The sequence below is a fragment of the Spodoptera frugiperda genome, chromosome 18 (assembly GCF_023101765.2).
Source record: "Spodoptera frugiperda isolate SF20-4 chromosome 18, AGI-APGP_CSIRO_Sfru_2.0, whole genome shotgun sequence".
NCBI classification, from domain to species: Eukaryota; Metazoa; Arthropoda; class Insecta; order Lepidoptera; family Noctuidae; genus Spodoptera; species Spodoptera frugiperda.
Genome location: NC_064229.1, coordinates 943148 through 967685, shown reverse-complemented (window position 1 = coordinate 967685; position 24538 = coordinate 943148). Strand labels below are relative to the sequence as shown.

General features: G+C 34.9%; 1 protein-coding gene across 6 annotated transcripts in view; it reads left to right on the top strand.

The window, feature by feature from the left end:
• Positions 1 to 24538, top strand: part of LOC118277873 (fibroblast growth factor 3) — a 187220-nt gene that overhangs the window by 18547 nt on the left and 144135 nt on the right. For all 6 annotated transcript variants that reach the window (XM_035596870.2, XM_050700068.1, XM_050700069.1 and 3 more), the window contains exon 3: positions 21928 to 22391. In XM_035596870.2, the coding sequence (XP_035452763.1) occupies positions 22172 to 22391 (220 nt within the window). In that variant the 5' untranslated portion in view covers positions 21928 to 22171. The remainder of the gene's footprint in view (positions 1 to 21927; positions 22392 to 24538) is intronic.

The following is a 24538-nucleotide window of genomic DNA, read 5'->3' as shown; positions in this document are numbered from 1 at the left end:
TGTAATTACTATGTCTTTCTACATGTGCTGTAAGGTTTTTAAAATAAGGATAATTTACAAAACATCAATTTATTAGCGCTTATTTTCTTTGGGATGGTAGTTAGAGCTACTTTCGCCTGTGACACAGAGCTTTCTTAGTACAGGCATCTAACTTTAATTGCTTATTAAGATATATTTGGTATTTGGCTCTTTTATGTAATTATTGAATAAAGATTTATTATTATTAAATATAAATTACTTATCCCCTCAAACATGTCTTATTTTTTTATCGTTTCATCTTCATATAAATCTTGTTTAATAAATTTTATAGTTAATTATATATACCTATCTATGTAATACGTGAAGGTTGGAGCACTGTGAGGAATCTACGGGCGGTTACCTAGCACAAATATAAATAAATTCATTATTTAACTGATAATCTACAAGACCGGCTTGTTATTTACCAGATTAACTCATCAATATGGCTTAGGCTGAGTAATTAGCAGTCGAAGCTGTCATAACAAATCTTGTGCCTTAGGTAAGGTGTGGGTAGGCATATAGAAATTATAAATACCTTATATAAGCCTTAAAGATTTTTATAATATGAAAAAATATAAGAGACAGAGAGACTTGGTTACCAAAATAAGTGTTATTGTGATGTCCTTATATGTAAAACTAGCTACTTCCGCGCGGTTTCACCCGCTCTGCTCGGCTCCTATTGGTCATAGCGTGATGTTTTATATCCTATAGCCTTCCTCGATAAATGCACTATCCAACACAAAAAGAATTATTTAATTCGGACCAGTAGTTCCGGAGATTAGCGCGTTCAAACAAAAAAACAATCAAACAAACAAACTCTTCAGCTTTATAATATTAGTATAGATAACTGACTTGAAAAAAACGCGGTTCTCAATTTGAATTGTATGTATGTATGTTTGTGCGCGATTACCTCGCGTTTACCTCAACTGATTTTGATGCGATTTTCAGCCTAGTATTTTTCAGACTTAGGAAAAGATTTTAGGGATATTACCTGACTTAATAAAAATGGAGGAGGCAAGAAAATAGAACGCGAAACCTTATTAACACGTCAAACGCCAAGGGGGACACCACGTGGGCCACGCTAACGGAGGATTTGCCTTCAACAGTTTTCTATTGGCCGTCAAAGACTTAAAACAAATAGGTACCAATACTTTATTTACGTTACAAATCAAAGGTCAAATTGTAACAAAATTGGGTGGTAACCAAAGAGACAACAGGGGTGCCAAAAATACAGGACGTGTCTCAAATTGACACAATTTGTAAATTACTAGGGGGACTCTCTAAATAGCAATTTAGAAATCGGGTTCAGCGCATTTGTATATAACTACATTTCACTGTCAGTGGTCAGTGCACTATATAATGGAATACTGAATTATGTCAAGGTTACTGATGATACAAGGTAGAGCCATGCTTTGCCACGAATGGGCCGGCTCGACCGGAGTAATACCAGGGCCTCAGAGAAAACCGTCGTGAAACAACGCTTGCGTTGTGTAAGTGAGGTTACCAGAGGCACAATTATCTCCAATTTCCTCAATCCCCCAAAAATCCTGAAATTCTAAAACCTAAAGGCCGGATTGTAACGCCTCTGTTTCCGATGTCCATAAGAGGCGCCGGTGCTGATGGCTTACCATCAGGTAATCCGTTTACTCGATTACCGGTCTATCCAATAAAAAAACACTTATGACACTTTCATAGTCATACGATGACATCAATTTTTAATAATGATAAATGATATTTATTTTGCAAATAGGTTACAATGTAACTCTTTAACACGTCAATCACTTAAATAACTAGATGAGGCCGGCATTTCCTATCGGACTACTCTGAGAAGAAATGCCGAAACAAACTCAGAATTCAATAGTAGATTTGAGCTAGTTGTATTATACATATACATATTTTCCAACTATACCTATATACAGCAGGATATAATAATATGTTTGCTACTGGTTCCGATCACACACAGATAACTTAGGTGTATTAGACCACACCTGGGCACAGGGCCAGATTTAGGCGCCACCTGTAAAATAAACATAGTTAAAGTATATAGGAATTTATTCCACTGTCTAGTCTAGACAGACTAGGACACTATGTAAAGATATGTATGAATGTATCACAGCAAATGAATTTATAAACTGTTATCCTCCTTGCGTCGTTTATTCTCAATTCTGAGGGTCGTGAGCCCGAAGAATAACTCTCTAGTTGACTATATTTCACCATGTTGGCGATGTGGATGGCAGACTGTGGTCTCCAGTATGGCACGGATTTGGTTCGACCAACGTATCGAACTCCTGAAACTGTATACCAAGAGATAAAAACATATTTACAACGTCAGCCCACTAAACATAAAAAAAAAATCCATTGCAAAACATCAAAAAGAGTGCTAAGTTTGCCATATAATTATCATTATTTTAATTAATAACTTAATTATTAACTAGTAAGAACTAATCCTTGTCTCTTAGAAAAAAGTATTTGAAATTATTACAATTTTTTTGAAAATTGTATTTATAACATCCTAAATCCGTTCCTGTTAAACAAAATCTCGGTAACAGCTAACTCATGCCACACCGGTCCAACACTACATGTGTCGACATGGATTTCATTTCTATTTTATAGTACTTGACCATTGGGGTCGATTTGACCATGTATTTGATGCACCTTTGAACTTCTCGGCGCTTGTAACCTGTTTATAATCGGGGGTAAACAAGTATTCCTGATGCTTAGTGGGTTAAGGTCAGGTACTAGGCTAACATGATTTATTATTAGTTTGTTAACTTGATATATTACTTTGTTAAGCCTTTGCAGGTTTTTTTAGACGCAATTTTTATTTTCTTCTTATTCTCCTCTAATAACATCTTCTGATTTACTTCGTTGCGGGATCCAAGACAGTCATTCAAGTCCTTAGGACGCGCCGGACTTCAGTGTTCCGGTGTTTTCATGGTTGTATCTACTGTAGATCCTGACTTATATGAGCTGCAGCGGTATGGGAGGTTGTGGCGGGCTTGTCCTATGAAAAGACGGTATTTATGAGTGAGATTTCTGAGCTATTGGAAGAAGACTGTGTTCAACAGCAGACTTGTGCTGACGAGTTGCTAAAACAAATTGGACACGAATCGGTTACTTCAATGTGATGGACCCATTTGTATTCATAATGTTGTATTTTTCCAATGAATTTCTAAATTGTCTTTCTAATAATTGAAGTTAAGAGCTCGCTGTCAAACGAAGAGCGTGGATTGATTACAAAAATGTATGATGCACTGGATGTCGACAGGTTTCTTTTCTTTTGCAACAGAGATAATTAATGGCTGGGTAGGTATTATTTTTTAAATATTTATATTTACTTTTCAACACTAGTTTTCAACTGTTGCCAAACATTCCACGTAAAATAATGACCCTTGTTTCCTGATGAGATGATATAACTAGATTCTTTCTTGATAAAATATCCAAAATAACGATATTTTACTAATGACGTTTGAAAATTAGTCGAGTTTTCAAAATTATTTGATATCAAACTGACTAACTACAATAAAAACCTAAATACCTATGCGTTAGTTTAGCCACTTTTTCATAAGTTAGTGTTAAATTTGCTTTAGAAATTAATATTAATTATATTGTAGTTTTATGTGTGGGAGAGCCATGATTCGGCACGAATGGGCCGTCTTGCCCGGAGTGATATCGCGGCCTCACAGAAAACAGACCGTGAGTGAGGTTACCAGAGGCCTAATCTTCCGAATCCCCAATCGGGGATTGGGAAGATAAGGGATAGGAGTAGGAATACCCCCAAAAGTCCGGCAACGCACTTGTAACGCCTCTGGTGTTTCGAGTGTCCATGTGCGGCGGCGATTGCTTACCGTCAGGCGATCCGTCTGCTCGTTTACCGGCTTATGCCAATAAAACACTCTTCCTCAAAATCCTAATTTATGATGCGGATAAGTTATTTAAGATTCCGGTTATTAAAGAAAAGTAGCACTAATACAAAATTTCACTTCGTCACTAATGGGCACCATAATAGTATGACGTCTTTTGACTGTTAATCAATAGAAAATATTTGTTTTGATTAAGTTTTTAACATTGATAGTAAATCCCTTCGTGTGTGTGGCGCTGACAGAATCATGTCTAATGAAATAATGTGCGTGATACATGTTGATATAAAAAACGTTATTTAGTTCCATAGGTCAACTATTGTGATAAAGTCAAATATTTCACGATTTACCTTTTAATTATTATGTTATCGGCTTACTCATGTAACTGTTTGACGAGGATCTCGACTAGTTTTAAGCCATACCAGGGACTCATATTCATGAGGAGCATTCCGCGACACACGTCGTTTCCTCGTCAAACAGTTACGTGAGTAAGCCGATAATACAATAATTAATTTAGTATGTCTCACATACAATAAGTATTTTCACACGAGACGTTTCATTTCCGATACTTTAAACATGAGCCGACATTTCTCTACTTATCTATGCATATGCATGTTTACAGCAAACAAAAATAGTGATCAGACGCTTGTGCCACGGCTAATTGCCAACGTCTGAGTAACGGGCCGGTGTGACGTAACTGGACCTAGTCGAGACATTAAAACATTTTGAGACAACCCTAAACAATGTCACTAACTAACTAGCTACAGCCAATAACATACCATATGTTTAGAAAGGTAGGTATCAAAATTGTATAGTGTTTTTGTAGTGATGTGAGTCGTTTTGGAAGTGTGGGATTCGTACCTATAAGCTTCTTAATTTATGCTACTAAGTATCGTCGCGATTTCAACTGCATGTTCCTTAATTGTCATGCCTTGATTTAAGGGAGCTTATATTCTACTTTTCATAAGAGTACTTTGTACACGTTTCGTCCGATTAGACTCGTAAGACCAACTTGGTAAAAAAATATTTATCAAAAAATTTACGCTAACTCTAGCCAGCAGCTACTTAAGAATACGGCAAATTAGTCTAAACAGAAATAACGAAAATAAGACTATACAAGGATTAAAAATTCGTATTAACTCACACCGTTCACAGATAACATACAAATCAAGGACAAACAGACGGATTTGGTATAAAAGGTACAAATTGACATAGTCAATAAAGCGAAATTCAAAGCAATCGACATTAAGAATTACAACAAAGCACCTAAGCTACGCTAGCTACTATTCACGGTCGATTACCAAAACAGGTTTGATATACACGTCATTTCTTTTTTGCAGATACTGAATGTCATCACTGTATAAAACAGCAATGTACATGACATATGTTAATTATTTCAATCGGTAGTGGCTAGTAGACATACGGTAGACGAGGCATGTAGTGAGAATAACGGTTGAAAGAATATGATTTGTTTGAGGAACCGGTTTATTACTTTAGGTTCTAAAGTCAATTGGGAGAAATCTGTTGCTAAGGATAGGACGCGGAATTATTTCTTGATAGATTGATAGATTTAGAAGTAGATTGGTGTCAAAATGTTTAATTAGAAACTTTTAATAATTGGATAGACTTCGATTGATGCCATGTGATAGCAGAAAAGAAAAATTGGTTACTCCAACTCTTCCAACAGATGTCATTTGAGCAAACTAAGGGACTACACACAGGGATTGGACAGCAATACGTTCTTAAGTAAGCTTGGATTTCTCCAAACCACCTTTTTTTTTGAGGGGAGAAAATCATACAATGACTTCCTTCTCCCACCTTGGTGGAAACGAGAAAACCACTACGTTCCTACTCATAGATTGAGCTGGAGCCCTGTAACCTGTTACGTTGTCCGCTGTTCCAGAACCTACCCGCCTTATCGTGGAGATTATGGAAATCTCTTGTATGTAGAAAACAGCGTAAATAGAGTCTAGCAGTGTAATGTCACGGTCACGGGCATTGAAGATGTTCAACTCAGGCCCAGTTTACTCTATCGGGAATTAAGAAACATAATTTTACTTACTAGTATTTCAACTTTACGTAGTTAATTTCTTCACAGCGTCTTAAGCATGTTTATAATTTTATTATACTACGATTTGAATGGTTATTGCAAGATATTTCATCTATAGCCGATTAGCCGATACTGATCAAGACATCGGCTAAAGATCTCTGAGATAAGCTTTTACAGTAGCATTATGAAATATTGAAAGACCCCCTGCTTGTAATCGGTATGTTTATTTTATTAATGATTCGTAATCGATTATTTTACTATCGATTATGGAGTTTTGATTTGATTAATATGGGACCTCACGCCCACCTAGTCATTTATTTTATTTCTTATAGAAAAGAGAATTAACTTATTGCCAAACACGGAGATGAAGTCAAAATCTCTACTACGAGTATTGTTTTGGAAGAATTTCGTAATTAGGATATCTTGATGTTAGTATGAACTAGTAAGTGACTGCACTTTTGAAACGGACAGGAGGGCTCTTTCATAAACTTGAAATAACCCAACAAACGTGAAGATTATGTCTCTGTCGTAGAGCAGCCTATGTTCAGTCTATAGTGGGCTGTTGATGACGTAGAAAAATAAGTGCAAACCCACTATTAAACACTTAATAGGACTACAAGATTCAAGATACATAAATTAAGTAATCTGTTGTTTTAAAACGAATGGTGTTCTCAAACTAGTTAGCATACAGCGTGTATTTTATTGATAAAATCTTAGCACAATAAATCTATGCAGTGTCAATTAAAGCCTGAGTGCTAAATTGTGATTTTATTTAAATATCAAATATCAATATTTATATATGTTGCAACTCTAACAATGTATGTATGTTAAATGAGGAACTTTACTTAAATGCAAATAAAATAGCTCGGTAGAATTTGAACATATTAGTGCAAAGATAGATTGTTCATCGGTTTGTCAGTTTTCGTCTACAGAATGGCTAAACAGATTGTGATGAGTCTTGCAGGTGAATGCATCTTCTTAATTTATAACAAATCCAAAATTTTAATGTAGTCATAAACATCCTATTTAAGTTCCGCTTTCAAAGCGTTTTAGTTTCCTACAAACAGGATCGGGAACAACGTATCCTATAACAGTTATACATATAATGCATAATAAACACTATTCTCATTAAAATAAGGGTGAAAATCACGTAATTATGTCAAGAAGCGTTTGTCAACATTTTTATTGTCTTCAGTGAACTTTAGCGTTTGACGGTCACTCGTAAAACTAAATCTGAAGTTAATGGCTACGTTTAGTTAAGTGTAAGTGGCGCTGTCGTCGCTTTTGGACCGCTACTAATCAACATGAAATATATATGATTTTTATTTTATTATCAGTCAAGTTAGAAAGTGTATTAAACGTATTTTTTATTAGGTAACAGTTTTATCGTATGTTGGTCATAAAGTTCAGTAGATGTTGTTTAGGTTCGATACCTGTGAAGCCTTTGTAATATGGATAATAATGGTGAAATAGTAAAGAGGAATATTAGTTACTTTGCCTAAGCCAAAAATTGCAGATTAAAGAAACAGCCAAACTAGGTAAAGTAAGATAGATATTTGCAGTCATGTCTAGAATTACAACTATTTTTTTAATAATAATAAGTATATGTATATAATCTTTACTGAGAATTAAATTATCAGTAGCTCTTACAAATTATTTGCCTGTACTAAGATAAATCTTATACCACAGGCGATAGGAGTTCTTAAAACAGTTACACTTTTACACTTAAGGTACAACAACTTATTCTATACACAAGACTATTGTCTTGGTATACGTACATAAACGTAAAATTAGGTATTATATGTTTAGTCATAAGAAATAGGTACATAGGCCTGAAGATACCAAAGCCATTTTTGTCAAAATTAGGTATCTTTAAACAACACAGATAGTGATCACTCTTATCAGTCTAGTATTTAATTTAGGTTTTATTTATCATACTAAAATCCAACGCATGATTTAACGATAACACGTGTAGGCATATCAGATAAATATTCTACTTACGTATGTTTTGCATAATTGCAAAATATTGTTTATTCACTTTTCTTTTTGTATATTTGATGGGTCGACGTATGGCCGCTTTCTCGCCTGGTGGTAAGTGATTATGCGGCCTACGATGGAGCACTTCTGCTGTTACTGCCCTTTTATTTAACCTTTGACCTATTAGTTTAAAAGCCTTTAATGTATATTTTATACATCTCTAGTCTTCTTTCAATCTCTGCACACCAAAATCATAGCATAAAATAGCTCAATTGCGCGTTGCGACATGAAAGAAGACAGAGACGAATTTATTTATTTAGCGCTTCATGCACATAAATGTGTACAATAAGGCGGGCTTAATGCCGTAGACATTTTCTACCAGCCAAACCTTTGCTTTGGTATTAGCTTGGTTATAGACATTATATCAGCTGGCTAAAGAAAACAATTGCAGCATAAGAATATGGGCAATTGAAAAGATATGTTTACATTACTGGTACTGTCTCAGTGTGAGAAAACATAACCGTGACTTTTTGTTCGGTCACCAAATTAACAGCCTAACAGGTCTCTAGAACAGTCGGCCAAGACATTCGGTACGCAGGTACTTTTGATTATCATCAACACAGTTTACACTGCCCATTGCTGGTATATGAGCCTCCTCTACATAAGAGAGTTTGCTACAATTGACAGACGTGCATGAACCCTCAGGTTCGATCCAGTTGGGCAAAGTATTATTGTTAAATGATAAATGATATTTATTTCTGTAAATAGGTTATAAAATAACACGTTTACACGTCAATATTTCAAATAGCTAGATGAGGCCGGTATTTCCTATCGAACTTCTCTGAGAAGAAATACCGAAACCAACTCAGAGGTCATAGTCTCTATTAAAGTCCAGACAATGAAATAGAGGATAATGTGAGAAAACCGTGCAAGTTGGTTCTGTTGTGGTCTTTAGAGGAAAGAACCACAACAGTATGAGCGGACCTGTTCAAATGTTGTTTAGGATATCATTATTCTAATTTACGGAGTTTAAATGTGTCTGTTAGATTCGCACCGTCAATAACATAAGTCTACAATAGTACCTGCATTTATATGTTTAGTTTTAGTGTTATTCTGTTGTACGGTCTATGGCCCAATTCCTCTGGGAAGCTGTTTACCTTGACAATAAAATTAAAATTGTAATTGAATTACCTACTAGTATTAACACAATAATAACGACATACTTCAAATACTAATCTAGTTTATTATGCTTCGTAAGAATGATTTAGATAGATAAGTCTGATAAAAAACAAAATATGATAAAAAAAATGCTTTTATTGGGCACTAAAACAGAACAAAATTAGTGTTTGTTTATATGTACATTATTCAAAATACGTTTAAGTTTTTTCATGCGATTGTCCTTACTTTAATAACATACACTTCTTTAGTATTGAGGGTGTCCATAGGCGCCACTGATTTTTTTTTTCAATTAACACTGACTCTTAACTATAGTCGGCAGAATATCAATCAGCATTATCTTCGTTTTTTTGCAATCTCCCATACCGCCAACCATGAAAACTGAAGTCCGACGCGTCCCAGCGAAATGAATGACTGTCTTGGATCCTTGGATCCCGAAGGATTGTTACTTGAATTGACATCTATCTTTGTTAAAGTTCCCCCAAATTCCTCAAGGTCGTTGCCAAATGTAAACTTTCTACGATCTATCACTTCATTTCTATGTCTATTTGTCTACCAGCCACTCAACCGGCAATAATGAAAGAGTTGTTTATATTGATAATTTACTTAAATGACACTGTTTAATATTCATGACACGTACTTCAGGCGTTTGAATGGACATTGAAAATGTCAGCAAACTGACCTCTGGCATCGTTAGTTATTTTCGTATATTTTTCAACGTCACATGTTATTTAATTCTATCAATTGATTCGGTACATTAGAAAATGAAAATATCAATCTTTGAGGAATGTTGTGTACCTACAAATCAAGAGACTTTTGGTCGTCCAGTATTTAAATTTTACGAAATTATTAATGTGAATGTGAAAGTGAATTCATTTTTTACGCTTGCACGCTTAACCTGCTGAACCGATTTTGATTAATTTAATACAATTTTGTCGATTTAGTCTTCATATTTATTTTTATGGACAACGTTCGATTTAAACACTTTTGATTAAAATTTTCACAAACATCAACATTTCACAGTTTAATTAATGTGTTTAATTATATATTTGGTATTAAAATATGTGTGGGAATTAAAATAGTTCGCTGTAGACAAAATGAAATATGCCATCTGTTGCGATGACCAATGAACTTGACAATGAACTACATTTCACAAGTCGGCCACTGAACCAAATAGAAACTGAAAGTTGACACCAACGTATTTAGATGGAAACAATTCCCGTGGGATTCGTACGGATTCATGATTCATTTGAATATTAGTAATCTGTATTTGAAGATATAGCTCAGTGACGCGGTGACGTCCATTTTAAAACGCCTAGGACCTAATCCGAAGCAGCAGAATACTAGACGAGTTGCCGGAGCTCTGGCTCGAAGCAGGAGTAGGAACGGGGTGGTTTTTTCTCAGTAATAGTTTGATTTGATTCGTAGCTTTATTTTATTCTTACAGGCTCTTTATTAACATCACTATAGGATCGATCTCTATTAGGTTCTGAATGCGGTTCCTTAATAGCTTGTACAAGGTAAGAGAAATAAAACCCATGTCTTGAAACATGACAGTGTGTGGTCTATGTTATCCTAAAACGCAGACACATAAATTTTTTTCTTAGGCATTCTCAATAGTCGGCCAAGCAATAAATTGACGAAAATTAGTGGAACAAAATACCAGTTTAGTTTGGTGCAATGCACTTATAAACTACAATTAGATATTATAAAAGTGTCAACTCCCATAGAAGTTTGTTAAGACAATTTGCGGAATGGATGATGCAGAGTTTTCGATATTGGAAGCGCGTGTTCTATTGATAGTGTCGTTTTTGCGCATAGTAGATGGCGCTAGTGTTGTATTAAGTCTTATACGTCCAGTCATTCATTCGTTGGTTGAGTTTGAGTGTTTGTTTGGTGATTTGGACACACAAATGTGTATTGGGATTCTTAATAGTTTTGTAAAATTACACTTTGGAACTGTAGAAAGTTTCAACATTAATATGATTTGCTAATACTCGTATGGCTACATATGACAAGTGACAGATGACAGAAGTTGCATATAGACGATCAACGATCAAATCTATGGATGACGTCATAAATTCTACATCACACATATAAAGTTTACATGCGAATGCATGATGATATGTGCGATGCAAACATGGATAGAAAATCCCAACGAACAACAGTTGGGCAGAAAGCCTGCCAGGCACAATCACCTCGCTTGGTCAAAGGATCCTCCTTTTTTTAGGGAACTTTATTCACTGTTCCCTAAACTAGGTATTTTACTTCAATGAAACTGAAACGCTACTTCTAACAGTTTCAATGTTTCAATAATTGAAGAATTCTTAGGAAAACGTGTAGTGAGGTAATGTTGTTAGTTTTTAAATAGTTTATTTATAGTTTGAGTTTGTTGTACGCACGGTTTGTTTTACTCTACACCTGCTTAGATCACGGCCGGCCGAACGTCAGACTATGAAATTCTTCGACCATTAGTTTTTACTTTTACTATAAATATTATGCGCCTGTTCTATTGCGTCAGCGTCAGTTGACTTATTTGTTTACACTCTTCTTGAGATAGCAAATATGTATTGTTTCCTATGTATCTACTAGAACAGGAAAATTAATTAGAAATGGAGCACTAAGATCACACCTACTTTTAACCAGTAAAGTTTTTAATATTACATTGAGCGCACAATGTAAGAGTCCGTGCAGTTTTGAGAAATTTTAAAATAATAAAAGGAAGTCTATTAATTTGGTGGAGATTGATAAACGAATCAACAGCAACCTAGTTTATTGGAATAAATGATTTGACTTGACTTTGACAATATTTAATACATTTTAAGTCTTAAATTGATAACAGATATGAGAAAAACTAAAAATATAAGACTAATACGGTATTTTGATGGTCACAAAAGATTTAAAAATTCACATGCCTTTACTACCACAACTTTATTTACCTATTAGGTATGTGGTGGTCCGAAAGCAATTTCTCAATGTTAGAACAACCGGATTTTTTATCCAACATCATAAGTGCATTAGTCATCTAAACCGACAGTTGCACGTGGTCGAATGATAAAGCAAAATCGACTGTGTATACATGTCAACAGGGTCTATAACCTCATAAAAATCTAGGCAAAAAATCTAGGTCCGTTCTAATCGGTTGTACTGAGTGTATTGTTTAGCATTCCTAATGTTTAAGACTACGTTCTAGCTGTAACGTTCATTTACTATAAAGTGTTTGTGATTAACACTGAGCAAGTATATGAAGTAAATAAAATTATGACATTATATCTTTTTTAACGTAGAGTTGCGTATAATTATGTATATTGAACGTAATGTCCATTTCTCGTCAATTATCTTACTTATTTACGGCAAGTACCAATATGACGTTTTCCGAGTTATATATACTTTCTAAGATTATAGACACCACTGACGAATGGTGAAGGCAAACATCGTTTGTAATTTTTAACTATAAGTTTGAAATCGCCAACCCGCATTGAGTAAGCGTGGTGATTAATGCTCAAACCTTTTCCATGTGAGAACAGGCTTTGGTCAGCAGTGGCCACTTTAGTACTAACGATAGTCAGAAAATACTTCATCCAATAAATCCTAGCCCTAGGAATAATGCAATGAATGAATCTAGAATTCAGTTAGTTAAACATTTCTAATGTCATATATAATTTAATTCCTTATCTCTTGTAGTGTGGGAATTCGGTTATCTAAGGACGATGATGGATGCACCTGTCACCATTGTTTGCAGTTACAATCTGCAACACATTACACTTGTTCGAGGTGTGATACGGAGATAACGTATCTTAAAGGGAACTTGAAATCTCTTAACCTTATTTAGGAAAATTACACTTTGATTCATTAATTTCGTAGCTGTGTTACGTTGAATTCTATTGTTCTAATACAGAACAATATCTGACACAAATGTATCATCAATATCACTATTGGTCATAAGTATGTATAGGATAAATCAATAGAAGTTCCAATACTGAACATTAGAATTCCAGATCGATCCTTCGCTGTTCTGACAGTAAGTAGGTTGGTGGCCAAACGCAGACTTACCAACGCTAAAACATAAGATCGGTTGAAAACGACTTACATCCAGAGGCTCAAATCTCTCCATATAAACTTTTAACGTGAAGAATGGAAATCAAATAAGAGTTCAACTGGACATCTATAGATCTTTGTTTGGTAGATGTCGTGACGATCAATTAGATGGTTTCATCAAACACATTTCTTATACAATTCATTATGACGAATTAAAGACACTTAATAAACTTCGCCGAAAGTAAAACTGATATCAGCGATGTCCATTTATTTATTTATAACATGTGGATAGACTACATCGCCGCCCACTTATGATATGGCAATATTTTTGTTACTAATACTAGATATTAGAAGATGTAGAATTCAAATTAGCATAGCAGAAAATATAAATTTGATACCACCCAAGAAGTAGTTATTGATTTGTGGTTTTTATGACTGACTAATAGCAGTCTTCAAAAATCTATAAACATATGCAATTTACATAATAATATCACATAGCTTGAGAACAGTTAGTTGATGCTTCAAATGTGTGAGATATTTATTAATTCTAAGGCGATTATACAAGTCAGCCACTGCATAGATGCAAAAGACAAAATCAAAATAGAAATCGTAAAATATACACAACTAAAATAAAACGAATAATTTGAAACTAAAGTCAACACAGTTATTGCACAAAAAGAAATAGAGATACAAAATGTTATACCTACTGCTATAAAAACCGCACTGACACTAAAAATTCCGCAAGAGCAACACTAGTTTAAGATAGTATGACCGCTAAGTTACGTAATAAAATGTTTTACTCAATGAACCGTACTGGGAGAGGGTGAACTCATGATCTACTCTAGAATAGTTGCACACACAGAGAAAACAATATCAGAAGCTCCAAAGCACTAAAACGTTAGTAAAATATAGGAAAATATCAACTGATGAATTTCCTATGAACAAGCTCAAAAAATATTACGAAGCCAGATTCAAAGGACAGACCTATAGATATTTCGAAAATGCCTATATACTCGTCCAAATTATAAGATATATTTTATACTGACATAAAAAAGAACAGAGCTCTACAGCCAGATGGTAATGGGTCATAGTATCCTAATGCACCTGCACTACTAGAGTCATCACGAGGGTGTTGCTGATAATAAAGTTTGTTGATAGACTTTAATTTCATATATTCAGTAAGCTGCTGTATGAAAGTTGCTTCTAAACAGCTAATCTGGAAGTAATTGAAGGAAACCTGTGTTCAGCAGTGGACATCTAGTGGCTTGATGATGATAAAAATGTACTTGTAACTCCTTTGTTGAACGTGTCCATGGACGATGCAATTGCTTACCATCAAGTGATCCGTCAGCTCGTTTGCCACGCTGTGTTATAAAAAAACTTTACATTATCGAAGTAAGTGGCCGATCACATTAATCGGAATGATATAGGGTGATGTGAGATTTCTGTTCTACGCGTTTTTGTGGTTCCGATGCGGCGTGCTCGCAAAATATCGATGCTAATTCTGTACTCGGACCGAAGTTATGCATTGTCCGCTGTCGCTACCACTTCTGGTTTTCAGTCTAACGTTCGTTGGCTATTTTCATTCGTAACCTGTTTTTCAGAATCATTTGCGATATTAAAGTTTTCTTTTATTGTATCGGAATTCGGTCCTGTATATGCAGGTCAAGTATTCTCATTGAAATTATTTTTAGACTATTTCTTTAAATTATGGAACGCAATGATACAATTGTGAGCTCTATTTATAGTGATTATAAGACTGGTGTAATGGTGGCAGGTTCAAGGTTATTTGAGGTTATTTTTGGAATACCTGATTTGTATAAGATTTTACGTATGAATTTAATTGTTGTTAAACCAGTATAGGTAGATAAAGTAATAATAAAGTAGTAAAAGAAACATTTTTAAGTAATTAAAACTTGTAAAATCAATTGCGTGTTTGGTTATGGGGAAATTCTTACAAATGAAAATAATTTTGAGAAAAACCCATTACCAAGATTCACAGACGTCTTAGATAACACGAGTTCACTGACCTCGTGACGTCGTTCCCAGAAATAAGTGAAAGGAAGCTAAACTTCGGCAATTAGAAGTGTCGTTATTTCTGTTCGTCATTTTTAGCAAAACTTTTGGCAGTCGCTCAGTGACCGTTTTAGACGGTCGACTGGCTTTGATCTATTGACATGGCCTGTCATTTCTCTAGTTTCCTACCTTTGTTTCCTAATCTAAGAAAGTTAAGAACCTGGTGTATTGTTCTACTGACCATTTACACGATAAGGATCGGAAATGAGGGGAGAAACTTTGACATTTGTATTGTGTTCGTTAGAGAAAGATTTCTTTTCAAAAGAAATCAGGAGCTAGAGAATTTGTTCTTTACTTGCTATTTACCGTTTACTTCGTAAAAATATTTATCTCTTAGAAAATAATAGTCTCTTTAAAAATAATTTAGATCTACACAATAATATTATCTTTATCTTTAGATAATCTGAATTTTGCATCATAATCTTCACTCACATTGATACCATCAGTTACTTCTTCTCATACAATAAAACCAAATGCCTCACTAACGTCGCTAACTTCCAAACGATCACAAATCGACATTTGCGATAAATTTTACGACCTGCGTCCACGTTACGGTTGAATAATTTCGTTCTTTACCTACTTGTGACGTTGTGACACTCGAAATAGATTCTTCCTCATTTAATAGTTTAGCCACCATATCTATCTACATGACTTGAGCACGTGGTCTTAACTGTTGACAATTCTTGGAAAAATACCGGGATCTCCTATTGTAAAATTCTTACTAGTTGCATTGAAACTGAACTTTAAATCAATAGTAGTAAATCTCTTAATACAGTACAACTTCAAGTCAGTCAGTAGTATGTCTTTTAATACAATAGAAACAGAAACAGGTGTATAGACTATAAAACAAGTAAGAGTGTTTCATCGGCAACGATTTAATTGGCAAATAGAAATTGATGAGTAAAAGAAAACAGGAGAGGGCTACCTGCCAATCATACCACGCGAGGCACATGACTCAACGGAGGCAAATTAGTTTATTAATATAACTGTCTACGCATATAAAGACCGTCTCACAGATTCTAGCCTGGAATTTTAGGTCGTGAAACCGATTTCATCGTTTATATCAAAAGTATTTCTTTGAAAATTCATCAAATGCTTTTATAAGGTATCATATAGTCCCAATTCATAAAGGAAACGGTTATATATGCCTTTTAGTCTACTACAATACTTCCGACTAGATCAAGGAGGGAGTCGATAAATATTCTAATAGTTACATTATGCATCTTTTGTGTCGTGGAACTCCAGTGACCCAGTTTAACAGGCTCGTGAGCTGAGCAACACATGTTAACAAGAAAGTAATACTAGCCCGACGCCGAGTCTTTGTTGACGTTTCAACAAATAAATTAGAATTTAATATTATGTAGATGATTTGCATCTTTATGTCGTTTGCTTGTGACGTCAGCGGTTACTGATCCTCTGAACCAAGATCGAGTTTTCGGAAACCATCAAGCAGTTTCAAGCTCGATTAACTTCAGCGCGTTCCCGATTATAAGGAAATATCGAGATATCGTAAAATGCTTGTTTAATAGTCTTCTGGTGATTTTGGGTGAAACAAGATTACCAATGCCAAAATATGTTTATGTGTTAAGACTGTATGCTTAAGTGACGAATTTTGGTACAAAGAATAATGCATCCTTCGAGATTAGAGATAGTAGTTTTGCTGAAACAGTTGATGTTGAATTTATATCACTAAAGTATTGACTAATGTAAAGTCGCGAGCAATAGTTACTTTAATTTTTAAAAGGGATTAAATTCAAACAACATTTTTGGTTAGGTAATGTTCCCAATAAAATTATTTCTGTAGATACTAACATATTTTCCTGTTCCAAATTCTTGGCAAACCATTCAAATGAACATAAATACTAACTACTTTAAAAATTAATCTGACCAAGCGTACACATGTCTGGTAATAAACTGCTACATTGTTTACAAGTGATGCAATTGCATTTATCAATGCAATAAACTATCTAAAAATAGCTTCATCAAATGTGAGTTATATCGAAATTTCTCTGTTGCAGACAACAGGGGCGCGAAACAATTATTCAATAATGTCATAGTTTATCACTTCCCTGTCATTGTCAACTGACACCTCTTCAAAGATAACACCGCTCTTATTGAATTCATTCTTATTTGTTTATCTCATTTCACTCTTAGTGTTTTTTCTTTCATTCACACTCCCCTCTTTATCAGTGTCAACTTTGTTTAATAAAAACATTTTATTAGTTTGCGTATTATGTTTGTGAATGAATTCTTCGAAGTTTGAAGTTTTAACGGCTTTTTTGGTTTTTAGTTAAGCGTTTGCTAATAAAAAGATTATTGAAAGGACTACGCATTGGTTTTGGTGTGATAATGTTAATTGATATTAATCGTGACTCGTTTTGGATTGTTTTCGTGTTTTGAGTAAAGTATTAATCTATAATAACAAAAGTATTGGCTTATTTTACTTGTAAGAGTTGAGTCACAGACGAAATTATTAATAACAAAAACGGTGTCCAATGGCACATATTAGTACCTACCTATAATGTTTAAAGTAAAACAAGCTTTATGTTACGTTATTATGTCTGCATGATAATTCCGTCACCCACATCAGCCATCAAATTAGCTATTAAATGTTACTGCATATAATCGCGACCACCCAGTTATACCCAGCGAATTGATTTGACACATCCCAGATGCTTATCGATAAAAACATCGAATAATTCAGTATTATATCGATATAATACTCGATTATAAATTGTTATGACCTTAAATATTTCATTTGTATGCATGTCAAGGTCATTCAAATGACATTAAATTAGCTGTATAGAACCTGTCGTGGTGTGTGATATTATTAATAAGATGCTAAAGCTCGTTTTTTAATTTATTCGATTGAGTATTCGATTGAAATGCAAGATTAATTCACCGAATAAGCAATTATGCAAGTTCATTGAACTTTTTAGTTGTGCACTTGGATGTTTCAATGTATTTTTTTCTTTATTTTTGTCACCGCAGAGGTGTTAATTGTATCAAATTTTCGCCAGGTGTTGTGTTATTATTGGCTCTGGTTCACAGAGTGCAAATCTTACGACAAGCTACGCTTTAAACGATACTTCAATTTTGGAATCCACTATCTAATAAAGATAAATTTTAATTTGTGGGCACTTTTGAAATACAATAAAAAAATCGAATCATGTGCTTTCAATCGATATGGTGTTAAAGTTTAAAAAGCCGATAACTTGAAACACAATTGTCCATCTCACCGATTTCAACAAATAAACATAACAGATCATAATAATTTGCTAGATAAAAAAGGAGGATAATATCAAACAAATCTCAAAAGAATGTGATGTGATGTTGATTCGGATTTAAAATCAAACAATTATAATACCGATCGATAGATTACAAGGCAATAAAGATAGATTGCTTCGTTGGACCGCACTCTATCTAAAGATAAGGACGGGAATAAGTACGAAGGTGTGTGGAAAAGCATTAATGGTTCCGTACATCGATTTATGCCGATAGAATTTACCGGTGCTAGTGGTTGGGTCGCTGAGGTCAGGCGGGAGTCGATACGGGTAAAATACTGGCGTTCAGCTGCTTCTACTGGATTGGAACTGCTACCAAGCTGCTTAGTTTCTTAATTTTAGACTTTAGATTATCATAATTTTTTAGAGATATCTAGTATTTTTATTATTTTTTTGAGAGGTTCAATTTTGAAGGCAAATTCTTTTTCTTTATCATGATTTTTAATCTAAAGTTTTCCTTTGACCTGACTCATACCTGATTTATACAATTTAATGGCTCTATGGCTGGTTAAAAATCATGTTGGATATAGTTTAAAAAAAATCAACAGTCACGAGTATGGAACTCTAAAAATTTACAATTCAGATGCATAGAAAGCTTATTGTAATCGAATGTATCGCGTGAATCTCTTGTTATCTTAACGCGTTTGTTGACGCAATAACGACTTGAATAAGTTGAGATAATACCAAAGTGATTTCTTGAAACAAGTGCCTATTAAATGCTGAACATGTTAGTGAACTTAAGGGTGAAATTTCTGTGAAATTTGCTGAAACAGAAACATATCCAAATAAGAAATAGATATAAGAAGAATGTGAATTTGCAAGAGTAGTAAACAAAAAAAAGTCCCGTATAACAAAATTTCATTGACTCTTTGAAAATTAATCAGCAGAGTCATGATCAGCAAAACCAATTACTCTATATCAATCACTCATCTATACAACTGACATCAATAAAAGATGATCGACAACCACAGAAGTAGAAAATGATGATCTTAATCTAATATTCATACATTTAACAACTGCAGGAGACAAAAAGTCTGATGATTGATTCCTACTGATGCCATATTGATAGAAGTGCGTTTGTAATGCTTCTAAATTCATTGTAATGGCTATTTGATACGGTCGTCAAAATCGTGATGGGATCCGCTTTTGTTGTGTATTTCGGTAACACGCTGTTGTCAAGTGCCAAGTAAATAGATCTCAATTCTCAATTATCTTTTTTATGTGATTTTTTCTTCTCCATTGTTATAACTGTCTTGTTGGTTGTAAGTGATTGGGTTTCGATGAGTTGAATAAAGTTATTGATTTTGTTGATTTCGAAATTGTCTCTTGCAGGAAAAAGCCTAGAATTTACTTTAGCGCTCGGCGCTACTTCCATTTATATCATAACTGGTGACAAGCGTGTTTATTATTTCTCTTTTGGGTAGCAGCAAATGTAGTGTTATGTCTATATTCAGATAGCAACTGTATGGTCAGCTTATTACACTGTATTGTATGAATACAGACAGTATTACAAATCTAAGATTAAACCAAACTTAAAGTTCAATGCTACCAATTAGCGCTAGATGGCAAAAGAAGAAGGGGATCCAACTTGTACCCATTTGCAATTTCAAACTATTGTCGGCGGGTTTCTCGGTCCATTCAATTACATAAAACAGGTTGACAAATTGATACTAGATTGTGCTAGTGGATTGCCTGATACTATTAACTATGGAGAAAGCTATTACAGTTTAGAAGACTGTATTTAAGGAAAAGGAGATAACGAGGAAACTGTTTCTAAAACTTGGGTCTGAGGTGCAAAAACCCTTTAATAGCTCATTTGTTTTAAATATTATAATTCATAGTCTGACTGATGTTTATTCTTTGTAATAAGTCTTCAAGTATTGCCCACAAATGCAAATGTTAGAAATTATGATGACCCGGTTTGATACATTGAAATCATGGACATTCACAATCAGATTCAATCATTACTCCACACGATTCGATCACGTCAAACATCAAGTGGTATGAATCAATAAAATCATCAAATAATTGAGTATGTGGGACAAAAACGTCGTAAATTTTCCTTTTGATGATATTGTTATGGACTTGAACTCGTTTGAAAAGAATTTGCTTGCTAAAATAAACTAATAAAAAGACAGTTTAATTTTAAAGGTCAGGAAGAATCCATATCAGGTTACCGGAGAAGATACGATTTGTTAAAGCGTGTTAAAGTCACCTTGATGACATTAAAATGAGCATGAAAGGTTAAAAGAAAGCGTTTTCTACTTAAAAACATCCATGAAACGGCAACGAATTTGGGAAAGTAGTCACCGATACAGATCTTAATTTATCGACAATTGCGAATGAATTTGGTGAAAATAATAATCGAAATGGGGTAAAGGAAATATCAGCTGCTCTGTTATCAAGCGAGTGTTTGAAAGTGAACAAGACTGAATCCAATACAATTTAGATAGCTTCGTTAGAACTTAGAGCCAGTGCAGGTCTACAAATAAAGACAGTTACTTACTCCTTATCTTTGAGTGGTCGCCTGCCGCAACGGCGATCCGATCGCATGTAAATGTTGAAAGTCCGACAGATTGTCGACCTACAAATTTACCGATCAGTAGCTATACGTTATCGACTTTCCTTGGCAACGATCACCCTATAAATTGTATTAAATGTATTATTTTTTTCGTATTTTTATCCAACCTCAAAATGTTTTGATACGATACTTCGTGTTTAATCTTGTCATCGGCTTTTTATAAATATCTTATTATCTACTCTTTGTTTTAAATAAAAATGTGAATTAAATTATTGCCAATTCCTAATCGCGGCATGCCTATGCAAAGTATCCGTACTTTATGATTTGGAGTACTATTTCTAATAAAATTAGCGCTAACTCTGAGAGCATCGGTATCGACGGTACCTACTGGTAATATGTATTGGCTATCAGACTTTGATCTGATATTATTACTGGCTTTGCTGTGGCCAACGGTTGGTTATCCTCGACGCCTGTCTGTGTGACACCTACAACTTGCACTAATATTTGCATAGGTCATCTGATTCATTGTTTTCCACTCGCTCGGATTAGAATCTTAATCAAACACATTGTATTTAAACAGTAACTGTTTGTACTTCACACATTGTATCATGAGGCATCGTTTTATTTGCTGCATCGCATCGCCAACCGACATAATGTCAGTCGTCATTTACATTGAAGATGCTTCAGTGACGTGTATTCTTTTCCATCTCAATCTTAAAATAAAACTCAGGTATACAACGATCAACTTGTCGCAGCAAATTCTCAAAAACAAAACTTTAACTCAAATTCGTTACCACAAATGTCTAGACGATATTAGTTCTATTTACTGTGCCTGTTTTAAACAATTGTTCACGTGACGACACGGTGTATCAGTTACCAATTTGTCCACCACACTCTATTATTAAACACACAATTATTTTGTTTCAGATCGTGTGAACAACCCGGCTTGCGGCGCCTGTAAACCGAGACGCTGTCAATAATATGGTGCAATAAAAGTAATATGAAGGTGTTGGGTATGATGCGTGTCAGAGTCAACCGAACTGATTTATAAATAAAGAAGGAAAGATTTGGATGAGACTGGGTGGTGGAAGTCGTGGGGAGTTGAGCGGGGTATGAGAGGCGGTGTTGTGCAGTGACGGCGTCCGGGCGGCTGCCATGGGCGCGGCGCGCCATGCGCTCGCGCACGCGCCCGCTGCGGCTGCTCCTGGCGGCGCTCGCGCTCGCGTCCTGCGCCGCGGCCCCCGCGCCCGAGCCGCGCGCGCAGCGCTCCGCCAACCTGAGCCACATAACTGGCACCTCCCGCACCATACAGATGTTCCTCAAGAATCGCTATCTGCAGCTGCTGCCGGATGGCACAGTCAACGGCACCACAGATTACAGCAGCGTTTACAGTGAGTACTCTTTGCATTCGTTTATGCGGAACGTGGAAACGTATTTTTCGTTTGTTTTTATACAGTACGAGTAATTCACAGAGAAACATTCAATAGAGAACCGGACACTTAACACGATTTTTAAGTCTAAGCAAGCTTCCTGATTGAAACTCTTCCATTACATTAAAGGCTATTTCACAACACCGAAAGTTTGTGCTTCACAGTTTTTTGTTTCGCCTCAAGCTGATCGCCTCGTACTATCGAGATCACAGCGGTACATTGACAGTGCTCCCAATTATACCAATTGAATTTTTTATTTCTTTTGATTCACTAGAGTTTTATATCTATTTGCTCTTTGAGTTTGCACGTGCCTACAACATTAGTATGACGGAATATCGCAAAAAAGTTATTGTATTATGATAATTAGCAATACGCTATTTGGCAAATGGAAGGAATGATTGCGGTAGAGAGAGGGTTTCGGTTGCCATTGGTGGAGCGGTAGTAGCGTGATGCTGCGTATTCTTTGTGTCATTACTCCATTTATTCATGTCTCCGTGTCGTGTGTAGCGATGATTACTATTCATATCTACATAGAGTTGCTAACTCGTTGAGCAACGAACACTTTCTCATATATACTAACGACTCCTACTTTCATGCAATCTTGTTCAAAGGTCCTTGCTTTTCCTGTCCATTTAAATAATTTTTGAGGTACCTTTGACTCGAAAACTCAAAGAGATGTATATACATGCTTATCATTCTTTACCTACCTATTAGTATGTTTAGAACATTAAAATGAGTGCCACTCTACTGGGTATTACGCAATCGTAGCCTTGACATAAAGTCTTTTGTATTTTTACTATCAATAAAAGTATACGTCTAGCCTTGTTTGGCATAGTTTCAGTTTTAATATGTTATGTCTGCGAGACGTGAGATACAATATATCGTGTTACAAATCCATTTGTTGGATTTTGCTACAAAATTGCTGTTCTAATTTTGATAAACTTTGGTTTAGAGACAGATAACGATTGTTATCATCTTTACTCTTAGATAACTACTCATTCACCACCACGCAGTTCACTAAGCCTTTAATTAAATCTTAGTGTTTCTCTTATTCATATAATTTCGTTTCATTGTTGCCATTTTAGACATAGCTTACAACACGGACATAAGACATTCAATTAATTTAAAACCAATCGAATGTGTATTCTTAAACAAATTGCCGACAGCATGAAACCTTTGGCAATATACCCCTATTAGGAGATTTTTCCATATATGTAAAAGAGCTGGTACATAAATATTAACCAACGTACTTAGGCTAAGTACCTTCATGTGGCAAGACATGTATACAATATGTCGTTAACGCGGAATTATTTCTAATAACTCTGGGATCCTGTTACTAAAGAGTATAGTTTTGAAATATGTACATAGATACGTAAAAAAACCTCTATTTAGTTGAGTGATATTATTTTTGCTTTGATTGACTTGTAGTCCTGTTCAATTTAGCAAAATTGAACAGGAAATTACAATGAAAAAAAAGAAGTAGTAGTCGTAGGAACGTTTATAAGACTACCATTTGTATAAATATTCACGGTCATATTTGCAAATATAGACATTTTTTATGGTATTAGCCGGTTAACGAGCAGACGGATCACCCGATGGCAAGCAATCGCCACTGCCCATGAACACCCGAAACACTGAAGGCGTTTCAAGTGCGTCACCGGTCGTTTGGGGGTTACAAATTTAAGAGTTGTTGGGGAATCGGGGTTGGGAAGGGAAATACTTTATTGAAAATTATTCGATATCTAATATTCGAATACTAGAAAATAATGTTATCTATAAAAATACATACCAAAATGAAACTATTTCAAACCAGTAAGTTAGTCCACAATGATTGAAATTGAATGCTACTCGATTACAAATGCTTCAAACTAAATACTAGTCAGTAGTCTATTACGGTGTCTAATGCTGCAGGGTACTGGCAGAATAACGGGTATGCAATACATTTAATAAATAAACTTTCCAGCTTCGAAAGTAGCCATAATGCAAATATGACGTGTAAAATTATTATACAAATAAGTTTTATGTGAACAATATGACTGCTAAACTAATTATATAGGAATTTAATGTGGTAAAAGTAAAGTATACACATTAATTATTTTACATTTTAC